The sequence below is a fragment of the Anomaloglossus baeobatrachus genome, chromosome 1, assembly GCF_048569485.1.
Source record: "Anomaloglossus baeobatrachus isolate aAnoBae1 chromosome 1, aAnoBae1.hap1, whole genome shotgun sequence".
In the NCBI taxonomy this organism is placed as follows: domain Eukaryota; kingdom Metazoa; phylum Chordata; class Amphibia; order Anura; family Aromobatidae; genus Anomaloglossus; species Anomaloglossus baeobatrachus.
The window spans coordinates 118,288,934-118,302,654 of record NC_134353.1 but is presented as its reverse complement, the minus strand read 5'-3'; the positions used below and the strand labels follow the sequence as shown (position 1 = coordinate 118,302,654).

General features: G+C 44.3%; 1 protein-coding gene across 2 annotated transcripts in view; it reads right to left on the bottom strand.

Annotated features, from left to right (window-relative positions):
• The window catches only part of SLC30A9 (solute carrier family 30 member 9), a 178,955-nt gene that overhangs the window by 44,911 nt on the left and 120,323 nt on the right, over nucleotides 1-13,721 (bottom strand). For both annotated transcript variants that reach the window (XM_075347000.1, XM_075347001.1), the window contains 4 exons: nucleotides 6,648-6,783; nucleotides 6,526-6,565; nucleotides 6,016-6,087; nucleotides 2,685-2,792 (listed from right to left, as the gene is read on the bottom strand). In XM_075347000.1, coding sequence (XP_075203115.1) covers nucleotides 2,685-2,792; nucleotides 6,016-6,087; nucleotides 6,526-6,565; nucleotides 6,648-6,783 — 356 coding nt within the window. The remainder of the gene's footprint in view (nucleotides 1-2,684; nucleotides 2,793-6,015; nucleotides 6,088-6,525; nucleotides 6,566-6,647; nucleotides 6,784-13,721) is intronic.

The following is a 13,721-nucleotide window of genomic DNA, read 5'->3' as shown; positions in this document are numbered from 1 at the left end:
CTACCAGCTCCAAAGCCGCAAGTATTGAACCTATTGAACCCCAAAAAGCCCATATACTGTTCTTGCACAAGGACTCTTCTCCGTGTGTCGGTCACTGACTAAGAAAATATAAATATTTAAACAGTGACTGAATCTTTATGAAGTGTAGACTTTCAGGTTTAATTTAAAGTGTTGAACTAAAATATCCTGTGACACATTTAGGAATTGCAACCTTTTTTCTGTAAAGCCTCCTCATTTCAGGGACTCTAAAAAATTTGGACAAACTTACAATATCCTAAATAAAATGTTCTAGTTTGTAGAAATTTCTTTGCAGGCAATGCAGTCTGTAGTCTGGAAGCCATGGATATCACTGAATGTTGGGTTTCCTCCTTTGTGATGCTTTTGCCAGGCGTTAACTGCAGCTGACTTCAGTTGTTGCTTGTTAGTGGGTTTTTCTGCCTTAATTTTTGTCTTATGCATGTAAAAAGCAGCTCAAAGGGGTTGAGATCTGGTGATTGATTCGGCCATTGCAGAATATTCCACTTCTTTGCCATAAAAAAAAACTCATGGGTTGCTTTCACAGTATGTTTTATATCATTGTCCTTCTGAACTGTGAAGCGTTCTGCAGTCAAGCTTCCTGCATTCGGTTTAATTTGAACAGGAAAAGTATTGCCCTGTACACCAGTATTCATCCAGCTGCTTTTGTCTTCAGTCACATCATCAATAAACACAAGTGACCCAGGGCTATTGAAAGCAATGTCTGCCCAGCCATCTTACTGCCTCCATCATGTGTTACAGAGGATGTCCTGTTCTTTGGATCATGACCCTTTCCAAGCATTCTCCATACTTTCTTCTTCCCATCATTCTGGTACAGGTTGATCTTTGTTTTATCTGTCCATAGAATGATTTTACAGAACTGTGCTGGCTTCTTTAGATTTGTTTAGGCAAAATCTAATCTTGGCCTTCTATTTTTTAAGGCTGATTAATGGTTTGCACCTTGTGGTGAACCCTCTGTATTTTCTCTTATGAAGTCTTCTCTTTATGGTAGACTTGGATACTAGAACACCCCCTCCCTGCAGAGCGTTCTTCAATTGGGTGGATGTTGAGAAGGTTTTTCTTCACCTTTGAAAGGATTCTGTGATCATCCACCACTGTTGTCTTCTGTGAATGTCTAGGCCTTTTTGAGTTCCCAAACTCACCAGTCCGCTCTTTTTTTTTTTTGCAGAATGTATCAAACTGTTGATTTGGCTAATACTAAAATTTCTGTTCTCTTTGATGGATTTTTTTTTTCCAGCTTAATGATTGTTTCTCTTCTATTGAGAGCTCCCCTGACTGAATGTTGTGGGATCACAGCAACAGCTTCCAAATACAAATGTAGCACCTGGAATCAGCTCCAGACCTTTTACCTGCTAAATGATGATGAATTAATGAGAGAATATCCCATGCAGCCCATTAAAGAGCTTTGAGACATGGTCTATTTACTGTTAGTACCTTGAAAAAGAGGCAGCTAAAAATTAAGTGCTAAAATTCATAAACCCTTACTCCAATAAGGATGTGAATACCCTCAATTTAGTGCTATAGTTTGCATTTGAAGCCCATGTTGATTATATAATGGTATCTTGAATATGCTTTGGTAATCAGCTAAAATGCCAAAACTTGATGATAATGTACATCACCAGATGTATTCTCGATTAATAAAAAACTGCTGATCAGGGGTTCTCCACCGGTGGTGTGCATACCCTATATGGTACACACCATGGGCTGAGGGGGTATACCAAAAGATCGAAGGAGATTAGTGGAAAAAAGTGAGGGACCTGAAATGATCAGTTTCTTTCCACAAAAAAATACTTAAGGGTATGTTCACACAAATTTTTGAATCCATTTCAAAACCATGTGAAAAAAAAAATAAAAAAAAAAAATAAAAAAACGCTACAGGTAAGTGGCAGGTCTCTACTTATGTACACAGATGGGAGTAAATCATACCTGGTTATATCTGTGCAGCTAGGCTCTGTCTTGCTTCCAGTGGTATGACTCTAGTAATAGGTTGCCTTTCAGCTCTGTTCACATCTGCATTAGAGGCTCTGATGCAGATATGGGCAAAAATAGCAGCCAGTATTTGGTATGTTGCCAAACACCCAACTAACCTCATAATAGTCAATGGGGTCCGTTGGGCACCGCTGTTGTCTCGAGAGATTTCTGACATTGCCGCCATTACAGTTGCTGTATTTCTTAGAAGAATGAGAACAACAGAAAGGAAGAATGCAGAAGTGAACAAGTCCGGAAGCCGCTCCTCCACCGGTGTGCCAGTCTTGCCGCTGACTGCTGGCTGGGTGCTCCCCGTTGCTATCATCATGCTTATTAAATGCAGGTTGATAATGGTGATGGGAATCTGAAGTCTGACATTTTTAGAGGGTTTGACCTAGGAGTTTGTCATGTTTAGGGGTACTAGTATATACAAGCGTTGTTCTAGCCTATCAGCCAGACACCAATGGAGAGACATGGGCCACTATTCCCTTACAATATGGTCTATTAGGGGTTAGTGTTATATGTCCATCGTTTTGTTAGGAAAAATATTACCGAATGAGAGACCTGGAAACGTCAGACATTGCTAATTATCAGGATTAATGTCACATGAAAGCACACACATGGACATGAATTTCAGACAATGGGTTTACCAATAAGAAGAAAATCTGTAAAATTATTACCTGTGAGTGATGTCAGCCCCATACAGGAGGCGGCCATGACCACTCCTAAGACCGCAGCAGCATCCTCCATCAGGACCACGTTAGTACTTGGATCCTTAGACTGTATCACTAGAAGAATAATGCCAGAGATGAACTTGCTGCAAAATATCAATAAGAGTCTTATATGACTATTTCTCCTAACTGGATTAGAATAAAACAATCTGATGAAAAGTTTGATCTTAAACATGTTTATGGTCTTCAAGAGGATCAAAAAGAAAGAAAAATAATGATGAAACGTAGGCCCCATTTTTTTTTTTTTACAAGGTTTGCTATAACATGCTTGAACATCTAAAAATCTTACAAGTACCCCATCAAAACTCTGAAGTCCAACAGCCTACACTAAGGCCATGTGCACACGATCAGGGCCTGCTGCGTCCTGGACGTGGTGGGTTCTGACCTGCGGGGCAACGAGTCTCCTCCGCAGGAGACAGCAGCTGCCTGTGCCCACAATCTGGGATTGGGTATTTGCGGTCTCTCGCTCTTCTGTTCTCCCGGCGGAGATCGCTTGCGTCCCGCAGTAAAGAATTGACATGCTGTGGCTCGGAAAGCCGCACTGCAGGTCAGTTTACGCTGCGGGCAGTATACGCAGAGTGGGCAGGAGATTTCTAGAAATCCCATCCACTGCGCTTGTACTGTACAACATGGCGTTTTGTACGCAACTGAAACACGCTAAGTCCAAAATGCTGTGAACTCTGATCGTGGGCACGCAGCCTTAGGGAATGGGCTGCCAATCATAGACCGACATAAAAGTGGTTACTAGACGCCAGAGGAGTAAGAAGGTATTTCATAAGTGTGCAGCTGAAGAGTGCAAGCTTTTATTAGACTGAAGTCTCAAAGGAGAATAATAGTATTGATGATTAATTTCCTCAATGACCATCACTAATGCCATTTAAAGGGTTGCATAATAAATTAAGGATTTCCCTTTTTATTCACTCTTTTTCATGGGCTTGGTCTAGAACTGCATCATTGCCACATTCCCCACATATAGAGAGAAGGGCTGCACACAAGCGACAGTGCAAAGGGAATACATGTAGAGCAGAAACTGCTGTGCGAATACTAGCATGAAAAATACAATAGCTATATGTGAGAATGAAAATATGACAATTGAATCTGCATAACTGCCATGAACTAAAGAATAAAGAGAAATTTAGCTATTGAATTGATCAATACAACAGGGCCCCAACACCTCGTCATGGTATTCTCTTACATTGGGGTCCCTAGCTAGTGTGTGTCCTCTCATGCAGTTAACTTACCGTGTATGGAAAGCTGAGACCCAGGCTATATATGTATAATGTGGAGCGGCAATAGGTGTGGGTGGGGCCGGGTTCACAAACGAAAGACTACAAACCAATTAATAAATAACATCTGGAACACCATTCTAAGTCTGAACTGGGTGCAAAAATTTTAAGTTTTTTAGGGTTTCTGCACCCAGTTCAATGTGTTCCAGACGTTATTTCCTAATTAATACATTCTCCACATAGACGTGACAAGGTGTCTTGTAAGGGAGATGACTGCTGGCTACAGAAGGGCTTCAAGCTGATAATCATGTGAACACATCTTGTGAGGCCAATATGTAGATAGATACAAATAAGAATAAAGCTGGTGTCACACTAAACGACAGCGACAACGACGTCGCTGTTACGTCACCATTTTCGGTGACGTAACAGCGACCTTGTAAGTCGCTGTTATGATCGCTGCTTAGCTGTCAAACACAGCAGAAGCAGCGATCATAAGGTCGCTGTGCTACATGTTCAGAGAGCAGGGAGCCGCGCTTAGCGCTGGCTCCTTGCTCTCCTGCAGCACACATCGGGTTAATTAACCCGATGTGTGCTGCAGCTACATGTCACAGTTCAGAGAGCAGGGAGCCGCGCTTAGCGCTGGCTCCTTGCTCTCCTGCAGCACACATCGGGTTAATTAACCCGATGTGTGCTGCAGCTACATGTCACAGTGCAGAGAGCAGGGAGCCGCGCGCACTGCTTAGCGCTGGCTCCTTGCTCTCCTTGCTACAGTATGCATCGGGTTAATTACCCGATGCATACTGCAGCCACATGTCACAGTGCAGGAGCCGGCGCTGGCAGCAAGAGCGGAGGCTGGTAACCAGCGTAAACATCGGGTAACCAGGGAAAGGTCTTCCCTTGGTTTCCCGATGTTTACGCTGGTTACAGCTTACCGCAGCTGCCAGTGCCGGCTCCTGATCGCTTCATTTCGTCGCTCTCTCGCTGTCACACACAGCGATGTGTGTGTCACAGCGGGAGAGTGACGACCAAAAAATGAAGCTGGACATTCAGCAACGACCGGCGACCTCACAGCAGGGGCCAGGTCGTTGCTGGATGTCACACACAGCGACAGCGACGGGACGTCGCTGCAACGTCACAGAAAATGGTGACGTAGCAGCGACGTCGTTGTCGTCGTCGTTATGTGTGACACCAGCTTAACTATACCTATAGCAGAAGTACCCGACCTACGACTTGGCACGGCCAGCTTGACGGCTCACCACAGAATGGCCGAGATATAACTAAATGCACAGTCTACAACCTGCACACAAATAATATTGTAAAAACCTCCTAACCCTAGAACAGTGCCAAATTGAATGGTATAATATCCATTTTGTATAATATGTATCAGTCCGTGTCAGTCTGTGATTGGTAATAACTCAAAACCAGAAATTTCCCGGAGTGGCAAATTTCTCACCATATTTATCATCAAGTGTTTGCAATTTCAAGTTTTCTTATGTTTAAAGCAGATCAGTCACCAGATTTCAAATTATAAAATACATGTATTACTAAATAAATGTTAGACCTGATGAGACTAGTGTATTTACTTTAAAGAGACATGTCAGAATGACTATAACCTTTACAAAAGTCTAATTCAATCCATGTTCACCTAGCCTGATTGACAGCTCCTCAGTGTTCCTCCTACCTGCTGAGATCTCACACTGCTCAGTACAAGCTGCAGCTGCCAGTCATGCTGGATGGGAAAGACTTAATACATCTGGTCTCACGAGTTTCATTTTTATAACTGGGCTCATAAAATGCTTATTTTAATATCAGGATAATACAGCCATTCTCAGAATAAACACCCCAGTCTCATCAGATCTACTAGATGTATTACATAATGTAGGCAGTTTGTAAAGACAATGCTGGTGACAGATCCGCTTTAATAGGTTTTCGCCATTTTTAAAGTTAAATTTGTCTTCAAGCCATCACAGAGAAGAATGTAGCATGGAAGGCAGAGAAGTCTGAGAACCTCTATAGAGATACGATTCTGTATAGCGTTGGTGCCGTGAACATACCGTACTGATAAAACGACATTCCCTTCAATCTTGCGCTTTTCCTAATCTCATTAACAGCAACCAGGAGCGTAGCTAAGTGGAATAAAGAAAAGATTATTGTAGACGAGTGTTCACGAGGACATCTTAAGAGAAGCATTTACACTGGGATCTCCGCGCGCAGACGAGTGACGTCAGGTATATATAAAGACACCAGTTAGCGGAATGTAAATCTAATTACTCCGATGACATCGCACGTATCCTGGACCATAGATCGATGTCACCTGTACAATACGGTTTTAGGCTCGCATTCATCGTAGGCCAACGCTCTGCCTCTTACGTTCTAGCAAATCGGACATTACCACCAATGACTAAAAAGAAGACTATTTCCAAGAATCCAAATAAAATCCGCTTCACCTAGAATCCTATAGCAGAACCGATAACGTGCATGCTTATATTCCATAACAACAGTCTATGGAGAAAAGTAACTAGGCTACAGATAGCAGGACACCATATACAGACAATATTACTTACCTCCTTCAGATACTAACGATCCGGCCAGGATACAATACGCCTGTAATGAGAACACAAGGCTTTACTCCCCTCCAACAAGAGGCTGTTTGTCAGAGTACAGTAAGGACAGACATCAGACTTACCCAGAGAAGAGACTCTATAGGTTGAGGGTGAAGTAGCCCCATGATGCCATGGTACCAAGACAGTCCGGCACCCATCATAAAAATGCCTACGCCGCTGATCAATGAGGCAATATAGCGCATATTGGTGAAGCCATACCTGTGGGATTAAGAACAGTCACAACTATTTGGTGCCACAATCCCCTTATTGCTATTGTTGTCAGACAGAGGAGCTGTCAGGTGCCTACAACAGGTTACATGAGTTTATTACTGTATTAGCCCCCAGGAGCTAAGTTTAGGAGGGATAGTATATATATATATATATATGTGTATATATATATATATGTGTATATATATGTGTATATATATATATATATATATATATATATATATATATATATATATATATATATATATATATATATATATATATATATATATATATATATATATATATATATATATATATATATATATATATATATATAATGTGTATATTGTGCCTGGCATTCAACTGAAAAGGACAGCTGACAGAAGCCCGATAGGTTAGTAAGATCTCGCTGATTGGCTCAGGGCAGGTGACATCAGGACTCTCCTCACAACGCTCCTCCTACATGACTGTCACCTTATTGCATTTCGGAAGGACATCAGCCGACACACAAGAGTGTGCAGCCACCGGTGACGATGCTTCAGAAGCATGAGCCGCTCTACAAAGCAATAGCAGGAAACGTATATTTCCGGCTGTCATCCCACTATATTATTATTATATATTACTACTATATTATTAGCTGTCTGCCACTTGTAATAGGTGTAAATGATATGTGTGTGATTGACTAGTGAGCGATTAGACAGTGTACAAAATACTTTTATGCAAATAATCCTTGTTAGCGAAAGGATCTTGAAACCAAATCTGTCACTAGGTTGCACAAGAGAAGCAGCGTATATTATTAAATATTACACCTGATGGATCTGGTGTACTTATGCCAGTACAACCTTTAACCAATCACTGTCTACCTAGCGTGACTGTCAGCTCCTCAGTGCCCTCCTCGCTGCTGAGAGGTCACACTTCTGTGTACAAGCTGCGGCTGACAGGCCGGCCGGCCACTGAATACATATGATATCATGAGATATTTAATTCTATAACTGGACTTTTAAAATGCTTTAATACATCCATTCTAACATGGATCCTCACAGTAATTACACCAGCCTCCTCAGGTCTAAGATATTTTTAATAATCCATGCAGTTTTTAACGCTAACTCTAGTGACGAATCCACAAAGCGTTGTCAGGGACTGTTTTGACTGAACAATATATCCTACAAGAACATGTGAACATTAAAAAAGGGGTTTCTTTGATTTAGACTTTTGGGTTAAAGAGGACCAACCACCAGGATTTTCATATATAAACTAAAGCCAGTGCTATACTGGCGCTATCATGCCGATTCTATACATACCTTTAGTTGTGAGATCGGATGTATACTTTCTGAAATATAGGCGAGTAAAGTTTGTGAAATACACTTAATTTGAATGATAGCAGCTACAGAATATCTAAGAGGTGGGTCGGGTTTTGCTAATTATACCTGCCCCTGTCTGGCCTTCCTCTACGATGTCTCTGTTATTACAGGGGGAGGAAGGACAGAGGAGTAAGGACAGGCAGGCAGACAGGGGCGGGAATAACCCGACCCACCTATTAGATATTCCGTTGCACCCATCAAGTAACAGTGCGTTTCACAAACTTTACTTGCCTGTATTTCAGAAACTATACATCTGATCTCACAATTAAAGGTAGGTATAGAATCAGCATGATAGCGCCAGTATAGCCCTGGCTTTAGAATATAAATGAAAATTCTGGTGATTGGTGCGCTTTAAGCCACGCAAACACTGTATTTATGTCAATTACTGCTACCAAAGACAACTTAGCAAAATTAGGTTTGCAAGGAGACTAAGCGGTACTTTGCTACTGCGATCTCGTCGGGGTCAAATCGAAAGTGACGCACTTCCGACGCCGGTAACGGCATCGCAACGTATAAAGCCTAGATGCCCCGATAAACGATCGCAAAAACGTCGACAATCTGTGATCTGTGTAGTGTCGGTCATTTCCATAATTTCGCTGCAGCGACAGGTACAATGTTGTTCCTAGTTCCTGCGGCAGCGCACATCGCTGTGTATGAAGCCGCAGGAGCGAGGAACATCTCCTTACCTCCGTCCCGCCTGCAATGAGGAAGGAAGGAGGGATGTTTACGTCCCGCTCATCTCCGCCCCTCCGCTTCTATTGGCCACCTGCCATGTGACGTCGCTGTGACGCCGCATGAACCGCCCCCTTAGGAAGGAGGCAGGTCGCCGGCCAGAGCAACGTCGCAGGGCAGGTAAGTGCGTGTGAAGCTGCTGTAGCGATAATGTTCGCTACGGCAGCTATCACAAGATATCGCATCTGCGACGGGGACGGGTACTATCACGCTCGGCATCGCTAGCATCGGCTACTGATGTCACAGTGTGCAAAGTACCCCTAAAGGCCTCCCATACACATTAGATATAAGTCTGATCACAATCTGATTTATTTGGGGCTTCCTACATCCACCCCAGATAAATTACATAGGGGGGTATAAGCATCCAATAGTTTGAATTTAATCCCCGGATCCTTTAGTTTGTCCAGGATGATTCGGCTAGTGGCTTTCCCATAGAGAACACAGGAGCGCACGGCAGAGCAGAGTGTTCCTGTGTATTGGGGACTCGGGAGAGATGGATGCCAGCCGCACAGCCACCACATGTGTACATCCAGATCTATGATAAAACCGCCATTGCTTTTTTTGGGGGTCAGTTTCAGATGGATTCGAACCATTGTACGCCATTGTGTATAGCCACAGCGGTGCTTTGTGTATAACTAAAGACAACAAGCAGAATTAAGTGCTGTAAAAGTACACAAATTAGGAGCGGGGCAGGAACATTTAATACAGTATTATGGTAGCATGCCCTTTTCAGTGTTTCGGGAAAAAAAAAAAAAAAAAAAAAGTAATTTCATTCTGTATATTTTTTCTAATCCTTTCCCGGCATAGGCTATTTAGATCTAATCTTATTACTTTAATGTTATGCACCACAGCTGCTGATGAAATTGATTTAATCCCTTTTTTTAATGCATTCAGATGTTTAATGAACAGGGTAGTGTTTAAATATTCGCTGAATACCAGCCGGAATTTAATTCCTCTTGTCGTTTGGAGTAATTTCAGATATGTTTTGATACATGAAATACATTTTCATATTTTTAATTTTACAGCATTTAGAAGTCCAAAAAGCTGGTAATTATTATCTGGGAACGGGCTGATTGTGCTTCCTATGCAAAGATGCTTTGTAGGAGGGCGGCTGCATGGCAGGTGTAAGGTGCAGGGGTGCGCGCCCGGCCTCTGCACAACATTGCACCAAAAGTGCACACACTGGATAATGTGTACAAAGGGGGTAAGAAGAGAAAATGCATGGATATTGGAGAAAATAAAAAGGACATCCATTTGGTAGAACCCTAAAATGGTACATATTGGTCACTTAGGGTACATGGGCGGCACTCTATGTACAATAAGGATTATTTTTACACATTACAAGTCTTACTGTGTAACAGTTGGGTGACTTTACATTAAAAAAAACAAAAAAGAACAAAAAAACTTTTAGATGAATAGTATAGGGAAAAAAATAAATCATGATTTCACATCACTTTTGGTGTCGAGCACTGTGTCACTACAACAAGGCATGATTGGCTGCAGCGGTCACACGATGGAATGATATGTCACACTGCTGTTTATTGTAAGCAGATGGGCCAATGTGGTAAAGCAGTCTTTTTAGAACAGGATTTGTCAATAGGTTTCACAATGGGAACTGCATACATTATTTAATAATCACTTGGACCGGATGAGGCTAGTGTACTTACTTTGAAAACCCATGACAGAACAGCTGTATAATATTTAGTTGAGTTTTATTTTACCTCATAATATTCAAAATGAATGATTAGAGGGATTCTGGATACACGATAAGGCTTAATTCACAACTTAGTATTTTTTAAATGGAACTTTTCAGGTGCAATATGCACCCAGAACCACGAGCAGTTCTGGGTGCATATTTCTAATCCCTGCCTAACCGTCCCTGTATATAGTAGAATAGATAGAGAGATCTGTAGAAGAAGGGAATTTTGTTTACTTACCGTAAATTCCTTTTCTTCTAGCTCTAATTGGGAGACCCAGACAATTGGGTGTATAGGCTATGCCTCCGGAGGCAGCACAAAGTATTACACTCAAAAGTGTTAAGCCCCTCCCCTTCTGCCTATACACCCCCCGTGCTCCCACGGGCTCCTCAGTTTTGGTGCAAAAGCAAGAAGGAGGAAAAAGAATTATAAACTGGTTTAAAGTAACTTCGATCCGAAGGAATATCGGAGAACTGAAACCATTCAACATGAACGACATGTGTACACAAAAAAACAGGGGCGGGTGCTGGGTCTCCCAATTAGGAGCTAGAAGAAAAGGAATTTACGGTAAGTAAACAAAATTCCCTTCTTTGTCGCTCTATTGGGAGACCCAGACAATTGGGATGTCCAAAAGCAATCCCTGGGTGGGTAAAATAATACCTCGTAAGAGAGCCGTAAAACGGCCTCTTCCTACAGGTGCGCAATCGCCGCCTGAAGGACTCGTCTACCTAGGCTGGCATCCGCCGAAGCATAGGTATGCAACTGATAATGTTTCGTGAAAGTGTGCAGGCTCGACCAGGTAGCCGCCTGACACACCTGCTGAGCCGTATCCTGGTGTCTCAAAGCCCAGGACGAACCCACGGCTCTGGTAGAATGGGCCTTCAGCCCTGAGGGAACCGGAAGCCCAGCCGAACGGTGGACTTCGAGAATTGGCTCCTTGATCCACCGAGCCAAGGTTGATTTGGAAGCCTGTGACCCTTTACGCTGGCCAGCGACAAGGACAAAGAGTGCATCCGAGCGGCGCAGGGGCGCCGTACGAGAAATGTAGAGTCTGAGTGCTCTCACCAGATCTAACAAGTGCAAATCCTTTTCACATTGGTGAACTGGATGAGGACAAAAAGAAGGTAAGGAGATATCCTGATTGAGATGAAAGGGGGATACCACCTTAGAGAGAAAGTCCGGAACCGGACGCAGAACCACCTTGTCCTGGTGAACAACCAGGAAAGGGGCTCTGCATGACAGCGCTGCTAGCTCGGACACTCTCCGAAGTGAAGTGACTGCTACTAGAAAAAACCCTTTCTGCGAAAGGCGTGAGAGAGAGAAATATCTATCATTGTCTCGAATGGTGATTTCTAAAGAACCAGCAGCACCCTGTTCAGAATCCAGGGTTCTAACGTCAGCTTGTAAGGAGGAACGATGTGACAAACCCCCTGCAGGAACGTGCGTACCTGTGGAAGTCTGGCTAGGCGCTTCTGGAAAAAACACAGAGAGCGCTGAGACTTGTCCCTTAAGGGAGTTGAGCGACAAACCCTTTTCCAGTCCAGATTGAAGGAAGGACAGAAAAAATGGGCAAGGCAAATTGCCAGGGAGAAGAACCCTGAGCAGAGCACCACGACAGGAAAATTTTCCACGTCCTGTGGTAGATCTTGGCGGACGTTGGTTTCCTAGCCTGTCTCATAGTGGCAATGACGTCTTGAGATAATCCTGAAGACGCTAGGATCCAGGACTCAATGGCCACACAGTCAGGTTGAGGGCCGCAGAATTCAGATGGAAAAAACGGCCCTTGAGATAGCAAGTCTGGTCGGTCTGGTAGTGCCCACGGTTGGCCGACCGTGAGATGCCACAGATCCGGGTACCACGACCTCCTCGGCCAGTCTGGAGCGACGAGGATGACGCGGCAGCAGTCGGCCCTGATCTTGCTTAACACACTGGGCAACAGTGCCAGCGGAGGAACACATAAGGGAGCTGAAACTGCGACCAATCCTGAACTAAGGCGTCTGCCGCCAGAGCTCTGGGATCTTGAGACCGTGCCATGAACGTCGGTACCTTGTTATTGTGCCGGGACGCCATGAAGTCGACGTCCGGCACCCCCCAGCGGCAACAGATCTCCTGAAACACGCCCGGGTGAAGGGACCATTCCCCTGTGTCCATGCCCTGGCGACTGAGATAATCCGCTTCCCAGTTTTCCACGCCTGGAATGTGAACTGCAGAGATGGTGGAGGCCGTGGCTTCCACCCACATCAAAATCCGCCGGACTTCCTGGGAGGCTTGCCGACTGCGTGTGCCGCCTCGGTGGCTGATGTATGCCACCACTGTGGAATTGTCCGACTGAATTCTGATCTGCTTGCCTTCCAGCCACTGCTGGAAAGCTTTCAGGGCAAGATACACTGCCCGTATTTCCAGAACATTGATCTGAAGCGAGGACTCTTGCTGGGTCCACGTACCCTAAGCCCTGTGGTGGAGAAAAACCACTCCCCACCCTGACAGACTCACGTCCGTCGTGACTACTTCCCAGGATGGGGGTAGGAAAGATTTCCCCTTCGCTAATGAAGTGGGAATAAGCCACCACCGAAGGGAAGCTTTGGTCGTCTGAGAGAGGGAGACGGTCCTGACTAGGGACGTCGGCTTCCTGTCCCATTTGCATAGGATGTCCCATTGAAGGGGACGCAGGTGAAATTGCGTGAAAGGGACTGCCTCCATTGCTGTCACCATCTTCCCCAGGAAGTGCGTGAGGCGCCTCACGGGGAGTGACTGGCCTTGAAGGAGAGATTGTACCCCTTTCCGTAGTGACTGCTGTTTGATCAGCGGAAGCTTCACTATCGCTGAGAGTATGAAACTTCGTGCCAAGATATGTCAGCGATTGGGCCGGTGTCAGATTTGACTTTGGAAAATTGATGATCCACCCGAAACCCTGGAGAGTCTCCAGGGTAGCGTCAAGGCTGCGTTGGCATGCCTCTAGAGAGGGTGCCTTGATCAGCAGATCGTCCAAATACTGGATCACCGAGTGACCCAGGGAGTGTAGGAGCGCTACTACAGTAGCCATAACCTTGGTAAAAACCCGTGGGGCTGTTGCCAGGCCGAACGGCAGTGCCACGAATTGCAGGTATTCGTGTCCTATGGCGAAGCGCAAGAAGCGCTGGTGCTCTGGAGCAATCGG